The sequence below is a fragment of the Lissotriton vulgaris genome, chromosome 1_1 (genome assembly GCF_964263255.1).
Source record: "Lissotriton vulgaris chromosome 1_1, aLisVul1.2, whole genome shotgun sequence".
Lineage (NCBI taxonomy): Eukaryota > Metazoa > Chordata > Amphibia > Caudata > Salamandridae > Lissotriton > Lissotriton vulgaris.
In genome coordinates this window covers 1,476,857,174-1,476,878,100 of record NC_141685.1, presented here as the reverse complement: position 1 = coordinate 1,476,878,100, position 20,927 = coordinate 1,476,857,174, and the positions used below count along the sequence as shown (strand labels likewise).

Here is a 20,927-nt window from a genome sequence, read left to right as displayed (position 1 = left end):
ATGTACCCATAGTGTTACTCCCACTTGCTAACAAAATGACAGGAGATAGTACTGGGTACCCTTATATTGCATTTGTGTTTGAATAGAGTGGACCAAGATAGCTTGCCATTACCCTGCTGTGATGGTTGTGATCATATTTTCCAGCGTGATACATCAAGTTCCTGCCAGCGTTTATTAGTTATTTGTTTATATTGTTTAGGCAGGCAGAGGTACCAGACCAGGGTCCCTAGGTTTGGATGTTAACGCAGTAAAGAGGGCCCTGTTTGATGCTGAGCACTCAGAGTTGAACCACCTTGGGGTATCACGTGCGGGATTTGCCAATTTTAATAGATCTTCCCTAATCCTAGAACATAGCTCTGTAAATGCCCCCACCATCTGTGAGCCTTGAGCCTCTATGGACAGGCACGTAATCACCAGCTCCTTGTTTGCCCCAATTATTATATTAAAGAATTGGGCAGAATTTTCAACCTCCACACCAACTTTAGATCATCAGTTGTAGGTTGAAGGTGAATCTCAGGGGTGGGGCCCCAGCCAAAATTAGTACGTATAGGCAGACTGCCGGAGGGAGGCTATGGATATCTTTACAGTGAGCCATAGCGGGGCTTACAACAGTCTAAGTTGATGAGTTAATTGATGCTGGGGCGTGACTTAGTAAAACAGTCTGGGGTTGGGAACACATATTAACATTGGTGGTGGATGGTCCATTAACCCTTATTCTTTCAAAGTTCAGTAGCCGTGGGCTTAAGCATCTAACAAACATTCAAGTCAGCCTAGATGATCTGTCAAGGGTCCAAGTTTAGCCTCAAGAAAGTATTGAGTTTGGCACTGTAGGCATCCAGTAGGAGAGAGACCTGTGGCAAGGGATCACAAGTCTGGCTGGTAGGAGATCCCAAGTCTGGGTGGTAGAAGATAGCATAGGTACTGAGGGAGTCGTTGAAGGCTGAATCAAGAAAACCATTGCATTATTACTCTGGGTACAGGGGCTGCTTCCATTTAGCCACCACATTTTTACCTGGTTGCCTATTCTGTTTAGCCTCTAGGATGGGCTTTGATGATCGCAGCACTTGCAAGTCTTTCAAGCCACCTGAATCAGTTCCAATAATGGCTGCTGCAAAATCAACATAATTTTCAGGATATATCTAAACTGACTCTTCATTCACTATTTGTTGGTTCCTAACGTTAAGCAGGGGCTCACGATTAAACTCTCAGTGACACCAGGAGATTGGGAAAGTGGCACTCCAGAATCTACAGAGATTCTGCATTGAGTTAATTCAATTATACCAGCCACAGTCCCAAAAGCCCTTTCGAGCATGTATTCTATGGTGATAGGGGAGCATACTGATACAGCATCCCCACCAGGTTTGAGTTTCACCATAGTTTAGTTTCTTACCTCCCACTGTATCCTGGTACTGCTCAGGGCTGGGCTCCAAAGAATGTGTCATCCTTCACTTTTGAAAGGGAAGGACCAAGATGGGGGACATCCCGGCATAATCCGGGCACAGGCAGCCGCACAAGGGTCTGCCAGCGCTTCCTGAGCTGCAGAACTGAAAATGCACTTAAAAGCGCTTGACACAGGTGACAGCAATGGTTCAGGGTTTCTCCTTGCTCCAAGGGGCTCTGGGTTTGGTAGTCCCTCCATGTAGCAAAGTTGACGGACCCTTTTAGTCACTATTCTTACTTAGGATTTCGAATTTCCATATCAATTTTCACTAATTGGATTTTTGATGTTTTTGTATCAAATAATATATTACATTTTAGTCTATTTTTCTAAATTGGTATGGAATTCTTCTGGTGTTGTGTTTTTACGTTATTACTGTTTGATGTGCTGCCTCAATACTTTGCAAGTTGCCTCTAAGTTAAGCCTGACTGCTTTTCAGAGGGTTAAGCACAGGTTAATTCTGTATTTGCTTGTGTTTCACCCTGACAGAGATTGTGGTTGCTGCTTAAGTAGGGTTACCCAGGCAAGTAGTAACTCAATTTCCAACTCTTCCCAAATGTTCTTAATATTCCTTGTACTAATTTTCTTTCACAGTTGTTTGCATACTACAAATTGATATGACTGTCCTGACTGAGAGGTTTTGACTCACACCAAATAAATTAGCAAAATTCTTACTTGTTATATTCTTTTTTTCATTTTTTCTGTACATTTTAATTTATACAACAATTAATTTCTGTTTAGTTACAGGTCAGAAGTAAAAGCAAGGCAAGATGTGAAGCCAGACATTCGGCAACCTCCTTTTACAGACTACAGGCAGCCATCTGCAGACTATCGACAGCCTCCAGTGGACTACAGGCATCCACCAGTTGTGGACTATCAGCAGCCGCCACCCTTGGACTACCGGCAACCCCCTCTGATAGATTATAGGCAGCACTCCCCCGACACTAGGCAATATCCACTACCTGATTACCGGCAGTTCCAGGTAGGAATGCAATGCATCAACTTACATAAAGCATACAAAGTAAAGGAAGTTTTCATTATTATGAGTTTTATTTTAAAATATGAATTGTGTGATAAGATTTAATAGAGGCACAAATAATTTATGAGCATACAGACTTGCACGTCCGGACTGAGAAGAGAAACCAACCCTGGCAATTCCACTCGACCCACCCGGGTGTAGAGGGGAGCTGGGGTTGTAGGACTGAAAAGTTCAAGATGTGAGCACTGCTACCGTTTTTATTGTGTTACAGGGGGACGATATTGCAGTACTGCTGCAAAACCAATCCCTAGTGTCAAAACTGGCCCCCACTGCTGCAAAACCAGGCCCACCCCTCCGGCCCATCAGGGAAATGCCTGTTGCCAGCTACGGCCAGTCCAGCCCTGCACTCTTGTTAAAGCTGCAAGAAATGTTCATAGTGATGGCTCACATAATTCTTGATGACAATTACAATTGTGTGGGATATTGAGTCAAGCATTTCCATCTATCATGTAAATGCTATGTAATATCCGTAAAGTCCAATACCATACACACTTTCTGCTTTTTGATGATTGAACATCCCAGCCTAGTCTTCCGGCATTACCCTGTTGGTTTCCACCATTCTTAGTATTGAGTCAGCCACAAATAATATATATTATATGATGGTGCAGTTATGGGCACCTTCAGCATGTAGCCTTTTAAGTATTACAGTAATTACTTTCTCGGGAGACAGTACACATTTTGTAAGGGTTTTAGGCCCGCCTCTCTGGCAAACCTTCCTGTTAATTTTCCACATAACCTAACTTTATTTTTCTTCCAATGTGATATTATTGTCTTTCCTTTTTCTATCACTAGAGTTTGGGAACATTAGCATAGCATGTGTTGAGCGGTTAGTAAATGGTGTAGTGCTGTTGATTGTGACTGTTCACCATGGAAAAACTAGGTTATTTACTTATTTATATATTTTCTATTCATTAACGAATGCGTTATTGTATTTTTTTTATTGAAGAGTTTTATAGAGAGTTGACCATGGCTTTTTGGAATCTAGCAAACCTCTGCTTGAAGCAGAGATGAGGGAAAGTTAAAGTTATGTCTGGTATATAGGAAACCATGTCGAATTTTCTTTGGTCATGACCGATAAGCTGTATAGAGTCGACCCAAAGAAAAATTGTAACATTTTTAGGCCTATTTGCAAAGGTGTTTTAGAACTCGCCTCTGTGAATTGACTCAAAAAATATCTCAAATACCGATAAAATGGGAAAGTTCAGGAACTATTCATAGACAAGAAGTACAAATAGAAAGCACAGTGCTCTCTTTACACTTTTACTAATGAGGATTTGGCTGTTTCAAGTCAAATCAAATCAAATATTTCTTTATTCGGCATTTAAAAAATACCATAAAAGTACATAAAAACTGTTAAAAAAGTCTTCAAATACAATTCATTAACCAAGGCTCAATCAATTAACGAACAATGCAATCAGCTCCTCCCTCTCAAGTTCCTTATCCTGACCGCCATCTTAATAAAGTTCATAATACAAAACAGAGTATAAGCATCATTAGCCTTTCGCAGGAACAATAGAGCTACCTTGGCCTGTTTGAACTTTGCTCTTTTCAAGATTCCCACCAGGAACTTGTGCCTAGGTAGTGTATAAAATGAACATAATAAAACAAAATGAAGGGTATCCTGCGGAGACCTATTGTCGCAGCCGTAGGTACCCTTCGGCTCAACGGTTAGAGTAAAACCTGGGGGATCAGCCAGTATATGATGTAAAAGGCTGAGCCTAAAAACGGGTCATAAAAAATCTATCCTGTGCATTATGTTTGAGTGCAAGATAGGGGTCCATTCTATTCTCAGTTTTCAATAATCTGTAGGCAGCAACTGTAGGTTTACATTCTTTAGTGGCCGCCCTACTTGCAGTTGCTCGTTCCCCAAACATTTTGTTAACTCTCTGTTTATCTTGGGTAGTAATGACTTCAGGGTAAATAAAAAGGTTCTTACAGCCAATACCCTCAAGTGTGCCCTTTACATATTTTAACCAAGGGATACACATTCCTTTGTCTCTTTTCAGGCAATCTGTAATAATTTGTCTGCTTAAACCTTCCCTCGGCGTTAGTCCAGATCTTCACCCAGGCCGTAAGCGGCCTGAACTTGATTTGGTCTTCAATATAAGCCCCTCCTAGTTCTTCGTATATGATATAGGCAGGGATACTGTGTGGGGTTTCAAGTACCCTTCTAAAGTATTTATTTTCCTCTGTCTGTAGCTGTTGGATGTTTGCGAAGCCCCAAACTTCTGCCCCGTAGGCTACTTTAGCACAGCAGATTGATCTGTACAAGTTAATGACTTGTTCCGGTAACCACCTTCCCTGCCTGCAACCGTAATTCATTATTGCCCCGGTTGAGGCCACCAGTTTTGAACGGTGTTTTTCCACAAGGAGTTTGAAATTTAACAGCCCATCAAATAATAGGCCTAAATAGGAAAAGGACTGAACCTCCCCTATTTTGTGGGTACCTATCTTGTCAGCATGACATAAGACTTGTCCACATTCGCGGATAGGTCTAGTGTGTTCATGAAGCCGACAAACCCGTCGATCAGCCTCTGAAGCCCCATGGGGGTCCGGGCTAACAACACAGCGTCGTCCGCGTAAAGCAGGACGGGAACCGGGCGGCTGACTACTTGGGGGCAATCTACTCCTAATTTACCTAATTCTCTATCTAAATTATTAATGTAAATGGAGAACAAACAAGGAGCTAAGATGCAGCCCTGGCGAACCCCACTATTGCATGGAAACGATGATGTGATACCTCCATCTGAGTTAAAGCGCACTGAAGTAGTAGTGTTCCAATGCAAGGCTTTAAGTATATTAACTAAATCAAGGTCCACCCCTAGGCTTATCATCAGGGCCCATAGCTTCTCTCTGTTCACATGATCAAACGCAGCAGAGAGATCCATGAACCCTAGGTAAACCGCCTCATTACTGGCTATGGTGTACTTAGCGACCAGGAGGTAAAGGTTCAGGCATTGGTCCGTACTTGACCTTCCCTCCCTGAACCCGTATTGAGTGTCAGTAATTATCTGATGCATGTCCGCCCATTCTGTAAGGCGATTAAGGACAACACGGCCCAACACCTTTGCCGTGACGTCGATCAGAGATATCGGGCGGTAACACTGGGGGTTGTCCTTATTCCCTTTTTTGAAAATTGGGACTATTATTGCGGAGGTAAGAATAGGGACCCACAGCTTCACTTTGCTTAGGTAGAGATCAGGAGGTATGCCATCTGGGCCGGGCGCTTTATTTTTTGATAGGCCTAGAATGGCACCTTCTACTTCTGTCAAATTGAACTCCATCCTTGCGGCCCATCTTAGTCCTTGCCCCTCGTCATCGTTACTTTCGCCAGTGTGATTGTATACATTTTTAAAATGGCAATACCATTGTTCTGGCAGGATTGTATTACAGATCTCTGGGGCATTTTAATCCTGGAAACATGGTTTGTTTATGATTTTCCAGAACTCTGTCAGGTCCCTTCTGTCCGCAGCCTCCCTTAGGTCCTCCCAAGCTTGTGTTTGGAGGCAATATTTCCGTTTTTTTAATGCCTTTTTATATGCGAGCCTGCATTAGGCAATGTATAGCTTATCCCTGGGGAAAGATTTTAAGCTAGATTTCAGCTCTTTATGTGCTTGTGAACAGTCTTTATCAAACCATCTAGGGGTGATGTTTGATCTCCCGTTCTTGGTGGTCTTTAATAAACCTTCTATCAGGTGCGCCATCTCCTCAAATGCGTTTACAACTGCAACCCCCTCGATATAGATCGAGACACACATTAAAAGCGTCTTCCCCTTTCGCCATTAGAGATTTATAAAAGGTGTCCCCATCTACTTTGGACCATCTAAGTCGCCTCCCCTGGTCTGTTACCCTCTCTACAGTGCCTACCCCTCGGATCGTGCCTTTAATGATCGGGCCTTTTAAATCCAACACGAGGGGGTTGTGGTCACGGTATATGCTCAATTCTATTTCTGCCCCTTTGATCCATTCTTTAAATATACTAGAGACCACTATGTAATCAATATAGGAGCGACAGCCTCTACCCTTGAATGTGGGATTAATATCCCCACCACTACCCAATTCTACAAGATCCATGGTGTGAACCAGACTATGGCTTTTCAACACCCTGTATAAGTCCATCCCTTCAGAGGAATGTAAGAAGTGTGGGCCTTTCTCCACTGTGCAGCAGGACCAGTCCTTGTTAACAGGTCTCAGGGTCGGGCACAAGTGGCAATTGAAGTCGCCTAATAGAACTAGGGATGGTGCTACCGCCGTCTTCCCTACAGCCAACTGGGCATTTAGGCGGGTGTCCAATTCTTTTATTGTGGTACCCTTCCCGTTGACTCCCACAGCATTATACCAATTAATCAGGGTAATGTTTGACCTTTTGAGTGTAAACCCAGAGCTTGCATATTATGTGATGGCCAGTTAGGGTTAGACCACACCCCTTTTATCTGTAGATCCACATATATAGTCAGCCCTCCCATAGCTCTCCCTGAAACTGATTTTGGGCAGGCACTGAGAAACGCTTAAACCCCTCCAAGAAAAAAAGGATTGCAGTGGATCACCCAGGTCTCCTGAAGACATATAACGTGAACCCTAGTGATATATTGCCTCCATTCCTGATCCTCGAATTTCGCTGCAAGTCCTGCAATGTTCCAGGATATCAGCTTTAACCCATCTTGCCTTTCAGGCCTCCTTGCGAGGGGTGTGGTGGGGTTATATCTTACTTTCCTGTCATTAACCGGGGTTTCCTTCAGATCGGCTGAGCTATATGATTTTAATTGCTGTGTGCGTGCCACAATACTATCCGACCCCTTTGTTTCTGTTTCTGCTACAGACCTGGCTTGTGGACCCTCTATTGTAATAGGACATGGTTCAACCACTCTCTGTGATGCCTCGCACCGGTATGAGAGAGTAAGTTGTACCTTGTCTGGTTCAGGGCTCTTTTCCCTATCGTGTCTCTTCTTGGGGGTTATGTCTGTCCTTAGTCAATCCAGTTCTTCCAAGGACGCCAAGGGGTCAAATCTATTCTGTAAATATATCGCTCCTTGATTCCTCAGGGCAACGTTTTGGGGTCTGCGACTGCACCCGACCAGGTTCCACTCCCTACTGCTTTGGCCCTCCTGAGCCCACCCCAGGTTATGATTTCCCCTAGGGTAGAAGAAACTCAAGGGCATAGATCTAATATTGCTCGAGTCTGTAGATGGACCCCACCTTAATATCTGGTCAACGACACGCTGGTTCTGAAAGTTTACCACCACACAATCCCGATGTGATCCTTAGGCCTACTTCCCACCCAATTCACCCTGCGTACCATCAAGATTTCCCCCTGTTCATTGCCTACTAGGGGCCTACACTTGTTTAGCCAGAACATGGTTTTGTTTTTGAGCTCACCATAAGGCTCTATCTGGTCTGGTCTCAACTCCAGTACACCTGTTAGAATGATTACATATGGGGCTGCATCAGGGGGTAAATTAAGACATACTGACGCGTTAGTGGGTGACCTAGGGGTTGGTCTTTCAGCTTGACACCGGGTCACAGGTGGAGGCGAAGATTGTCTGTGGACCATGACTTGATGGGTGCCTTTTGACGCTCCCCGGGAAGCCTCCCCAGTAGTAGTGGAGTGACCCACGGGAACCTGGGACGAGCATGGGGTTTGTGTGCTTAGGGGGGGGCGGGGGCGTATAGCAGTGGTACTTTGTCCTTTTGGGGGGTGACTTGTTGGTAGCGTATCTGGGCTTATGATAATAGACTCCCCCGCTGTGAAGTTACATGGGGGGGGAGGGGGATTGGGGCCATCACCCAGCCCCTCTGTTTTCACCAAAGTTAATACCTTATCCAGCCTACTGAGAATTAGTTTTGTTTGGTTAGCAATGAGTTGCTCTAGATGGTTCTGTAGGTCGGTTATAATTTGGGCTACCCACATTGGGGGCACTTGTGGGTCTGGCTCGCCCCCTCCCTGTGCCCTTGCCTCTGTGTGGGAATTATCAAGCGGAACCTCAGGGTGTATAGCCCTCTTTCGCCTAGTTTTTTTACTGCAGTTTTTACTTTTCTTGCCTGTTTGTGGTGTCTCCCCCCTTGTGGATGTCTCATGTGCAAATGAGGTCCCCCCTTGTGCGCAGGGAATGCCAATTATCTCGGGGTCTAGTGAAGCGTGTAGTGGGGCTGCTGGAACTTCTAGGTCCCCATCCTGTTGCGAAGCTGTTAGGTCTATCTGGGGGGTTAGTGAGAGGCGTCTCTCAGTTCGCTCAATCTTGTTTGCCACTTCCCCTATCACTTTGCGCAGCATTCTATCTATTGCTGTTGGTTTATCACGAATAGGGGGCGGCATTCCCTTTGATTTACTACTTCGAGAGGGGTCTGGGGGTGTACACTTAGTGTGCTTGGAAGACCTTGTTTGAACCGTACTACCCATTGATGTTACATGCTGGTAGTCTGTATATCTCTAGCACTAACAGGTGAGTAAAACAAGAACAAACAAAGGTACCAAAGCACTACCCACAATAGAGATCAGTCGCAACCACCCGCTGCCACACACATTTATCAGTAGCCCCAAAAATCAGTCTCGGATTAGCCCCTTAGCACAATCGGCAAATGCCCTACTTGTCACTAACCGACAGAATGGTCCAGATAATTTCTCCAGTTCGTTCCCGGTCCACAGTTGTTAGAGACAGGGTCCAGCCCGGCCTCTGCCCTTTGCCCGGGCTTGGCCCGGCTCGTCTCGCGCGCGTCCTGTGACGCAGAGGGCTGTGCTGCTTAAGTGCACCTCCTGCCACTGGTTTCCTGCTTCAATTGCACAGCGCCGCTAAGGCTGCCGGGAATTGAAGTCCCGGGGCGGCGGCGGCTGCGCTAGTGGTGGTGTCCAGTTGACTCCTGGCGATGGCGGCAAGAAGGTAAGTCCCCAACAGTGACGGTGTCCGCTTGTGCAGCTTCCCCCCAAGTTTCAAGTCGATTCTCAAAGGCCACTTAGTTTTCAGGTGAATATTAACTTGTGGTGTAGTTGCACCCTGATTTGATTCAACAGTTTGGACTTCTGGGACTTTCCTATGTATCTCAACGGCCTTTAGGTTCTTTAACTGATGATTAGAGAAGTAACAGGACATAGGACCCTAATGACTGCACATTGAGTCATCAATCTCTGGATCTATTGTCTACTTTTGCTTCAGTAGCCCGTGTGCATAGTGCAGACGCCCATTGATTTGATCCTTGCATTTACCAGAAACCGTTTGAGAGCTTTAAAGGCTGGTTTTAACTAGACACATTTTAAGGGTACCGGCACATTCAGGCCACACAATATAGTAGTCTGTGAAATCAGTCAATGTGGCATCCCTGTGTAGGTGATGGTGCAATTGTTGAAGTAGTAAGAGTATGCGCATGTAAAATCTTTGTACATCTTGCCGGTAATTCTGTTTATTTTTTGTCAGAGCAAATTAATGAAAATTCCTATTTGACAAGTTGGGTCTAAGCATTATGTTAAGCTCATTAAAATCTCTTTTTTTAAATTTGGATTTTTACCTGGAAGCATTTTATTTTCTAAAGTATGCAAAGATATCCCTAGGGTCTTTCATACAATTGATCAACTCATCACAGCAATTCTCCATAGAATTACATGGACAGCACTTTGGCAAGCTCTGCTTCCAAATTCACAAATGTTGTTGCCTTCATTTGGAATGCTAAGGGCCAGCAGTGCGTGTAAATCCAAAGACTTCATGAGGATCTTGCCTCAGTGACAGGCTAGTAATTCTGTTGTTGTCCAGGTTTGCACATGTATGGGGTGACTACATCATTACAGTATAATACAAACATGTATATTTAGTATAACTAAACATTTAATTGAATGAATATCACACATAGAATCAATATATAAATTGAATACATGCATTTAGAATGATGTAAAGCCTATGCCTTTCATATATCTGAGTCATGAGAATGAGATATTTGAAATGCAGAATTTTGCTAGTTAACTCCCAAGAAAGTGATATTTTCCAAATTACTCAAGGTATTTCCCACCTCACTTTTATCTGTTAATGAAGTAGTTAATACACATTCTTACATTTTTCCCCATACAGGATTTTGACTATTTTACAGTTGAAATGGAGAAAGGCACTAAAGGGTTTGGATTTAGCATTCGAGGAGGACGAGAGTACAAGATGGATTTGTTTGTGTTACGATTGGCAGAAGATGGGCCCGCGATAAGGAACGGAAGGATGCGAGTAAGTAGCGCATGCAAATGAAAAATGCAGTGTGGCTTAGCACATGCAAAAATTAAAGAAGGAAATGTGTTCTAATAGTTAAGATGCTGACGTAAGAACCTGGAGATCTGAGTTCTACTCCTGGTTTTGGTCAAGCAAATTCTGCACATCTGTGTAAATTGCCCTGCCCCCTCAAGCTGTACATTTGTGTAATCCTGTAATGTTAAAAAACAACTGTACTCTGTGTGGTCTACCTCATGCCAGTTAAATGTCAGCATCACTTCCTGTCATCCTGGTTTTTATAATCTGGTCTCAAACACGCACAACAATGTTCTATGTAGTACTTAATGTTTGTAAGTGCTGGCATCAGCACTCATTATTAGCACAGCTATCACTAGACCTTATGTGAACAGTACAAAAAGAGCTTCCACAAGAGAATTTCTTAGGCTCCATCCGCAATTCTGATTTATTTGAGTATGGCATTTAGTAGGGCAAACGTTGTTTGCTTCAACTGAAAAAGAGAGCTTTATTAAACATTTTGCCCTGAGGAAGATAGTAAGCTCAAAACAGCTGCATTTTGTTGACTTTTGTGTGCGAAGCCAATGATCAAGGGGTGATCTGTATATTGTAAAAGGTTACGATAAAAACAGTAGGACTCACCCACTCCCAATGACCTCCTTCTCCATGGATTTCCTCCCTCCCCATCACCTATCACCCACCAACAGTGCCCCTTAGTTGCAGATTATAAAGAAATGACATCAGTACTCAAATGTAATAAATTATTCCAGGTAAATTCTGATGTCACAGTACCTGCTGCCAGAACCAACAACCAAGGGAAAGGCAGGTCACATCACAGAACATAAGTAAAGCAGCTGTTAAAGGAACAAGAAATAGAACATTGCTTTTCTTTTTTCTGCTCTTTTGTCCTAGCTGCACATTGACAAGAAGAAAGGAGATAAATAAGGCAATATGTTTATTTTTGCAGTCTGAGTAATTATAGAAAAGTTAAAATCTCTCTGTATGTTTCTTTTGTACTTTAAAAAACAACTAACCTATATTAGACTGTTTTCGCTATGTTTTTGCTTCAAATATCTAACAACTTTTTTTGATGTTTTAAATTTTGCACTAGAGACTCAATTTCTATTCTTTTTGATTGCAAACGTGCTCGCTCTTTCATATGAAAAAGCTATCCACCTAGGATCTATGTGGTTTGTGAGAAAGGTGAAGGTGTTACCTTGTATTATTAGCCATTAATTATCCCCGCCCATACATGATAAGGATATTATTGCACGTCACCTTGAAGTGGCATAATCTTATAAAGGAGCTTGGCCTTGCTCCTCTATATGGTCATGGAACTCCTCAATGATTTGCAATATCCTTATTATGTATGACAGGGGGTACTTTATCCGATATATTATTAGAATTGGGTATGAAATCTTTGGTTAAAGTCATAGTCTTACTGAAAAAAATGAAGGCTTCATTCGCAGCGTTTTGTTTCTGTACCAATAACAATTTTGTTATGGCAGTGACTATAAAGCATGGGAGTTTTCTTCAAGTGCAAGGGACACTTGGATTATTATTTTTTCTGGTTTAGAATGCTGCTCCTATCACAGCATTTATAAGCAGGAAATATCAAAGTCCTACCTTAAAAAGAGTGAGCCAGTCTAGACTCTTTTGTTCCAAACCAAGCAGTTTTCTCACCTCCAAAAGGGTAGGGTGAAAGAGACGATCAGTTTTTGGCAGATGCCCCATTCTAAATGATCCAAGCAATTTTTCTGAGATTTAATCCTTCAAGTTGCTACTTATGCAAATCATTGGCTACATCTGTTTAAATGTATTTGTTTGTTTCATTTAATACTTTCTTCTCATTTTCATATTTGTAGTTTAAATTTACAATAAAATCTTTGCTTAAAACTTTGCTTTTGCTATCTTAACTATATCACAGTTTAAAATATTGTCACCAAGCAAAGCTACCAAACAATAAGCCATGACATACAACAATCACTTGCCTTCTCTTCGCTTACTGGAATGATTAATTGAAGTACATGCCTATCAGTAGTGGAGGAGGTGCAAAGATACTGGGGCCCACGAGGGGCCCAACCACCCCAATTAGTCGTGGTTTTATTTCCCTTGAAACCAATAGGCATCTGGGCCAATTTCCTTGTACCCACTGAGGCCTATGGCATCCTTGTTACATCACTAGCCTTGAATGTGTCAAAGGATGAAAAACAAACTGTGCATTAGAACCATAGCTGAGAGGTATTTTAATCAAATAAAAGAAAAGTCATATTTTGGGTAGGAAGGATTGACTGATGAACATTAATTAAGTGAAGCAATTTCTACCTCTAGTTTACTCGTTGGTACTCCTGGTACTACTCTTGCCTGCCCAATATTGGAGGTATTGAAAGAAGTTGCAGCAGAAAGTACATGTGGTTCAACAAACCCTCTTTATCCCCTGTAGTTTTCAGTCCAACTTAATCCCATTGCCCACCCAGAGCAGCGACTAAGGGTCTATTGAGACGTGATGGGTGAGGCAACGGATCAACACGGGGATGTTACAGAAAGTCACAATGTGTGTGTGTGTGCGCGCACTCACTTGTGTGAACCCGCCATTGTGGTGTACACATTTTCATGGATTACACACCAACTACAATTTGTTATTGCATTGCAAAGCACTAATGTTGTTACAAAGTTTTACAAAGCTGACTGCTGCAGTGGCTGGTTTGGACCAGATGATCAAATTCATAACTTATCTGCTAAGTAGAGCTAGTTCAAAGAGTGCAGAACGAAAATTATGCAAATTCAAAGCTTTTTCACATACTGATGATTTAAAAAAAGCTTTATGTTTTTATTTCTAATTAACCTATCAGTAGTGATGTCATTTAAATACTCCTCAGGAATTCTAACTCCTCATTATTGCCTGGAAACATTCTGCCCAATTTCATAGCTGAGCTGTTCTCATGCTTGGATTGGTGATTTGTATTAACAGTATGTGAAACAGGATTTTTTCAGAGGCACCCAACTACATCCTTAAAGTGAAAATCGAGTAATTATTCTGTGATTTAAAATTGCATGGAAGTGGAAAGTGGAAAATGTCTGTTTTGTGCCTCATTAGTATATTAGCATACATATATTTTTGTATTTTCATCATGCCACTGATTTGTGCTACTTTGCTTCAACTCATCCTTCCATGGGTGGTACATGTGTGTTCCCATGCAGCTACCCATGTTTTCTGACACAATCCCTATCTACTAACAGCTGTAGTCAGGAATCTGTGCCACAACCTACTGCCTTCTCGATGCAGGCTTTTCAAACTTTGTACAAGTGCTGCATCGTACAGGACACATTTAAAGTGTGAAAAGTATTGGAGCCTAGTTTTGTACTGGAAGGTTTCCCCTCCAGTGCAAAACGTATGCTCAACAGCACAGGTACACACTTGCACTATGGTGCAAGGATTTTTACATTGATGCATGGGTGTCCAAAGTGAACCAACGCTGGAGAAGAGAAAAACAGTGACATAACTTATTAGATATACTGTTTTTCACTCTCCTTTGATGCAACACAGTGCATTAACTTTGGATGTTGTGCTGCATTGCATCACATTTTAGTACATACCTCCCTAACTAAGGTCTTAGGAAAAAAGGACCTATATAGAATTTTGCAAATGGTTATGAACAGTACGTTAGTAGCATATGAAAGATAACACCAATCGTACTGTCAATCACATGTGTGGCACATATGAAAACCCTATTTATCTCTCATACAAGTGTCATTCAGGAGGAGGCTTTTAAGTATATCGACTTCAGTTGCCAATTTGCTTGTGACCTTGCATCGATAATCTGATCTTTACTGTCTGTTAACCCCTTGACCGCGGCGCAAATTCCACTGCGGTGCTGGGGAAATAATGAGTGGGTGGGGTTTGGACGGCCCCCGGCCGTCCATCGCTCATGCCCACTGTAACCTCAGATGGCCGAGGGCCATCCAACACATGCAAGGGGTTAAAGCAATTGGTCCAGCGGCATGGTCTATCTTTTATGTAAAAACAAGTTACCAGATCACAGCTGCAATACTGTCTCTTGTTATTAGGACAGCATGCTTTGGAAGGAACTATTTCTAAATCATGGCCTGCCTCCCTATTAATACCAAAACACAGCATGCATTAACAAAGCCACAATTCACAGACGTTGTTTACATTCGTTGCATGCACCAATGCTGTTTATCAGAGAAAGCCTTCCCTACTGCCTTTGCCAAAGCTGGGTAAAATCAGCAAAACAAAATTATTTTTCTATATAATGCATATAGAAGATTCTAAATTGACTGTGGCAATCATCGTGTTGATTAGCGTACTCTTCAGATGTTAAAAAGTCTCTCAGGCGTTCAAATGGCAGCTCTTCCTGGAAGGCGCAGTGCTGAAGCCAACAGCATGAGGGGAGACAGTAATACTCCTTTGATTTGCATCACAGCCCATTCTCTTCGGTCTCATTTATGAGGCCCCTTGTGCTGTCGGAACGTAACTTTTTGTGACATTCTGTGGCACAGGAGCCTGCTCCATATTTACAAGGCAGCACTAAGCCACTTTTTTGGACATCCTTTTATGGGGCTAGCAGAATACCCATTATGACCATGGTGAAAGAACTATTTAAATGTTATACTAGTTATTGTGGCTAACATTGGCCCTATTGAGAACAGCCTTCGAGAATTGACTTGAAAAATATTACTTTATGATGTACCTATTTGGTGAACTCTGGACAAAGTTGATTTAGATGAGTTCAAAGACTTCCTTTGCAAAATGACACTCAAAATGAGCTCTTCAATCACAATCCTGGCAATTCCTCAGGATTCATATTTTGCTTCTTTTAATGCCTTGATAGGTTGTGTTACATTGAATCTGCCAGGTCACATTAAGCTGGCTGCGGTGATAAATTGCTTTTTTGCTTATTACACGACTTATTTTTTAAGTCAACATTGACTTGGAGTGCTGTATGTCTAACTAGTCAGAGCTTGCAGCATAATGTGATTGACAGGAACATGTCAATGCCCAATTTAAAGATGCTCTCAAACTGAAGACAAGTGAATGGCTCTATAATTCAAAGTTAACATAACTGTCATGATCATAGAACTGGTATAATACTGTAATATGCTTTCCGTTTTTTTCAACAAAATATTCTTCAATATTAAAGTGAGTAAAGTGATGGAGGGACGCGTTCATTTTAATAGCTGCTCATCAGAGTTTCAGGCTGGGCTGGATAGTTTAAGTATCAAATCTTTGCAGGATCGTTAACTGCATTTTCTACAGATGATACCTCTATTTCAAATATAAATATTAGCATATTGCCTCAGATTTTCACAGATTGTTCTGCAACGTTTGATTTGCTCTGGTGTATTATCCCATGTGTTATTCTATGCATTCATGCACAGGCAAACCTACACACAAGGGCACGTTTTTATGCACAAACTGAATTTTCTCTCCTGAAACTAGATTGAAGACAGAATAAACAAATATATTAACATAGTATTCCTGCTGTCTGCACTGGTTGACTTGGTATCGTGATCACAAAAGTGACCCTAAAACAGGGTTACCAGTGGAACTGAAGAAGGGTCAGTACTAGATTTTCAAACGGACTAATAACTGCATAAATATGTTCCATATTCATGTATCTAAATTCATTAAGTTCATCGTATGATGTTTATAATGAAAACCCAGACTCATTTTAGTTCCCTTGGGTGTAGACTGGACAGTTGGTGATGGCTGTGGAACAATATGACAATGTGTGTTGCAACCCACGTTGCTTTTTGTGTTTGGAACAAAACCCTATATTAATTCATTGTGAAATTAGGTGTTAAAAAAGACATGTGATGCAATAGAACCTACACTGTGAACCAGGTTACAATCCCAAGCTTCGACATTTCTGTATGCCCCCTGTATACTGACTGTATGCTAGTTGATGTTTTTTTAAGTATCCAACTAAATGTGATGTGTGTTCTTCCTCAGTAATGATTTAAGATTGAGTGAGTGCTTTGCCTCCAACCTTATAGAAGGAGTAACAATAAATCCATCAATGGACTGTTTAGAGCGCCTATAGTCTCCAATGATAAACAGCTGCAGATTGATAATAACAATGCCATGTTTTTATATATTGCTTCATACGACACTCCTGCCCTGCCCTTTGAGCATACTATTAATAGCAGATGTTACTATTGCCCAATTTAATGGTACTAAGTAAGAAATGTGGTTATTAGTTGTGCACAATGTAAGTCAAGTGCAAGTAAAAGGTACAAGTTTCTCTTTACTGGGAAATAAAATACCCCACTGTAGCCATTGACTCTCTCAGGGTAGCAAAGCAGAGCTGTTTAAGTCTTAGTCAGGGGAGATGGTGTGGTACAGTAATCACCATCCTCTGGCATACAACAACACTCAACAAATCACTGTCCAGTCAGTACTTTTTCTTTGAAAAAGGGAAAGTACATTAATTGCACACACACTACTGAATACCAATATATACATAAGGTAGATGGAATGCCTTTCATGACATTCTGAAATCACATTTGACCCCTAGTGGGTCATAACCTCCAAAATCACAATACTCCCCCTCTCCCCCGCTTTTATACCAGATGTAACATCACATGTAAGGGGTGGAATAATAATTATGGCAGGGCTGTTGGCTGTGTCAAGGGGTCTGTTAGAACTGGGTGTCAGCAGTAGAGTTCAGAGGTCCTAGGGGTGAAATATTTGTGCCCCTAGGACTTCAGAAGAGTAGGCCAGCACACACAAATCCTTGGCGATTCTCCTCCAAGCAGGTTTCTCAGCAAAGTTCCAGCCTTTGGTTTTTCCTTTGCTGAAGCAGCAACTGCAGGCCAACCCCACATAGCACACAGCAAAGGGACATTACTCATGCTCACAGCTCTACAGCTCTTCTCCTTGGCAAATGTTCCTCTTGACTCCAGAAATGATTTAAAGTTCTGGGGGTTAAGGTCCAATACTCACACCACATTTTGTCTTTGTTCTTCTTTGTGCCAGGGTTTCTGGGTCCAGTCCAAACCAGTTATGTCCTCACTGGTGCAGTATGACCACAGGGGTGGAGACAACATTGTGCCAGGGAGATAGGCCCTATTCATCTGCAAAGAAAACTCCTCCCACTACTCTAAATGCAGCCACGGTCTATTCAGCTCAACTCTGAGTCATATAGGAAGGGCCGGGCACACACCAACCCCTCCAGTTGTTGTTCAGACAATGCACATCCCCAGCTCCTATCATTCCCAAACCAGAAAGCCAATCCACAAGCAGGAAGAGGCACACAGAATGGTTAAACAAGAAAATGCCTACTTTTTAAATGTGACATTTTCAAACACATAAATTGAAAATCATCTTTACTAAAAGATGTATTATTAAATTCTGAGTTCGGAGAGCTTAAACTTTATCCTCTATCTTGTCCCAATGAGAAGTTATACTTGTAAGATGTTACAAAGTATCTCCCATTCCATCCTATGGGACAGATAGCCTTTCAATAGTGAAAAACTAAATTAGCAGTATTTCACTATCAGGACATGTCACACACACCAGTACATGACCTACCTTTCTCATACACTGCACCCTACCCATGGGGGTACCATGGGGCTACCCTTGGGGTGTCTTATTTGTAAGAAAAGGGAAGTTTAGGGCTTGGCAAGTGGGTGCAATTGGGAGGTTGACATGACAGTTCAAAACTGCATGCAGGCACTGGCAGGTCGGAGATACATTTAGGGCTACTTATGTGGGTGACACAATCAGTGCTGCAGGCCCACTAGTAGCGTTTGATTTACAGGCCCTGGCACACAGAGTGCACTTTACTACAGGCCTACCAGTAAATCAAATATACTTTTTCTCACCTAGTGCCTATTCATGTCCTTTTTTTTACAAATTGCCTTTTACTCTTAATTCATGTTGCCCCTATAACTCTGGAAGCCCTACCACACACTAATTGTCATGGAATAGCTTATTTTTAATGTGTAGTTGGCAACCACTATTTTTCTCATTTGTAGTACTGATAACAATAGGTTCCACTATGACCCTGTTCTGTGGTATTAGTTGTAGGAAGGCTGATTGGCTGAGCCACATGTGCTCCAGTCAGCACCTGTAATCGTAGCTTAGTTGCAGATCTCAGTACGTCAGTCAATGAGCCGTCCTTTGGCTTTTGGTCTCCACATCCATCCTCTTTTACCCACTGTCCAAAATGTACCTCTGCAGTAAAGTCTTTGGTTCTCATTTCAAGATAGTCAAGAAAAGAAGTGGATGCGATATTCCCTCACCCAGATTTACTGATATCGCAGTGGGATTGGTAAGCCTGAGGCTTTTTGTACCCGATTTCAACAGAAATTTCTCAGTTTTCATCGGCAAATTTAGCTAGGATTTTTGCGGGTGAAAGACATTGGGCGTGACAGTTTTCCTGTGAAACTTGCAATCTCCATACACTTGATACCCCTCATACCAGCCTATTGTGATTTCATCCTACCTGAGAATGAGAGTCACGGGGTACAATTCACAAAGATGCTGCAATGACTTACTGTTGTTGTACTCCCGGCTTACTCCTTCATTCAAGTTGTAAGCCAGAAGTACTGCAAGTGTGAGTCTCTCTTATGCGTAGCGAAATCTTTATGAATTGACACCTTTATGTTTTAATTCCACACACCTAGCCATCTGCCGTCACTTTCCTTCTTATCCATCACCACTTCTCCACCCTGTTCTGCTTCCCTGCATAGTAACATTTAACAACTAGTCCATTTCAGTTTAATTTAGCAGTCACTGCCTTATTACTGATTCCATTGATACTGAAACCAACTGGAGGTGTATTAGGAAACGTCATTGACTACGAACTTGATATCCGTCAGACCTCTCAATCGCCATCAGGGACAATCGATGGAGCCACATAAAGACCAGTTAACCCCTTCGCCGCGGCGGCTATTCCGCCGCAGCGCTAAGGGGGTAGGGCGGCCGCGCGGTGGTCACGTGCTTGTGACGGAACCGCTCCGTCACAGCTCGCGGGTGAGCTGTGCTTGTGACGGAACGGTTCCGTCACGAACGCGCCCGCTCAATGGAACGCGCCGCGCAGGCGCGAAATCAGCCCGCGCAGGCGCGCCGAGCGGGCCGTGACGGAACCGTTCCGTCACAAGCACAGCTCACCCGTGGCTTGTGACGGAGCGGTTCCGTCACAAGCATACAAGGGGTTAAATAACGGTTGTTATGTGTAGTACTCGTGTAAATGTTTATTTTTTATTCCAAAAATAAAGTGCTTGTTGTTTATTTATGTAAATGTTTAGCATATTAACAAATTGGCGAGCAAATACCCCCAATGAACTAATTACAACAACAAAAAGAACTTGAGGGTCTAGAAGGTTAAGAAGCGGCCACAACAAAATATCACACACCACTATCACGACTGATAGTGAAGGACCATCAGTTGTAAAGAAGTCCTATCAGCCCACATGGGTGGGCTGATAGGACTTCTTTACAACTGATGGTCCTTCACTGTCAGTCGTGATAGTGGTGTGTGATATTTTGTTGTGGCCGCTTCTTAACCTTCTAGACCCTCAAGTTCTTTTTGTTGTTGTAATGTAGTTCATTAGGGGTACGAACTTGACAGGTCAGTAAACATTGTCCCCTGGACCCTTCCCTAATAGTTGTATTCCGAGCAAATACCCCCTACTAAAGTGATAATAACACCTTTTGCTGAGGAATTGATGGGGTGATATGTGCTTCAGCAGTACAGTTAAGGTGATTCTGTAAGCATTGACAGTTAATTGTGGGAAGATTTTATGGCTAATTTTTTGCCTGTCTTTAATCATTCCTTTTATCATCTCCAAAAAGGAGGTGTTGTGATATAATATTTATACCATAAGATGGCTCAACAAATTAACGGCTGCCCATAATAACTGTAGAGATCTCTATTTACAGTGCTTTGAGGCAACAGATGTATGGTATTGAGCGCCTCATAAAAACAATTTATTATTGGTAAAATAAGGTAATTAAATGATTCAACAATGTAAACGAGGCAATAAGATGCATAATTGTCATAATCATTTGGTTGGCGATGTTGAAATAGTTAAGTTCCACGGTTCCTGAATTAAATTCATCACACCAGACAGAGGAAAAATAAGCTGTTCAAAGATTGCTAGCAAATAAATAACCCTTACTCAGGCGCGCTAATCTGAAATGAACATTCAGTGCCTTATGGGGAGCTGGAACAGTTCCCAGAGACTGCAGTGTACTCCAGGTTATTAACAACATTCAAGGTTGCATCTT

General features: G+C 42.4%; 1 protein-coding gene across 4 annotated transcripts in view; it reads left to right on the top strand.

The window, feature by feature from the left end:
* The window catches only part of MAGI2 (membrane associated guanylate kinase, WW and PDZ domain containing 2), a 2,816,921-nt gene that overhangs the window by 2,694,038 nt on the left and 101,956 nt on the right, over positions 1-20,927 (top strand). For all 4 annotated transcript variants that reach the window (XM_086967329.1, XM_086967327.1, XM_086967326.1 and 1 more), the window contains 2 exons: positions 2,180-2,420; positions 10,529-10,672. In XM_086967329.1, coding sequence (XP_086823455.1) covers positions 2,180-2,420; positions 10,529-10,672 — 385 coding nt within the window. The remainder of the gene's footprint in view (positions 1-2,179; positions 2,421-10,528; positions 10,673-20,927) is intronic.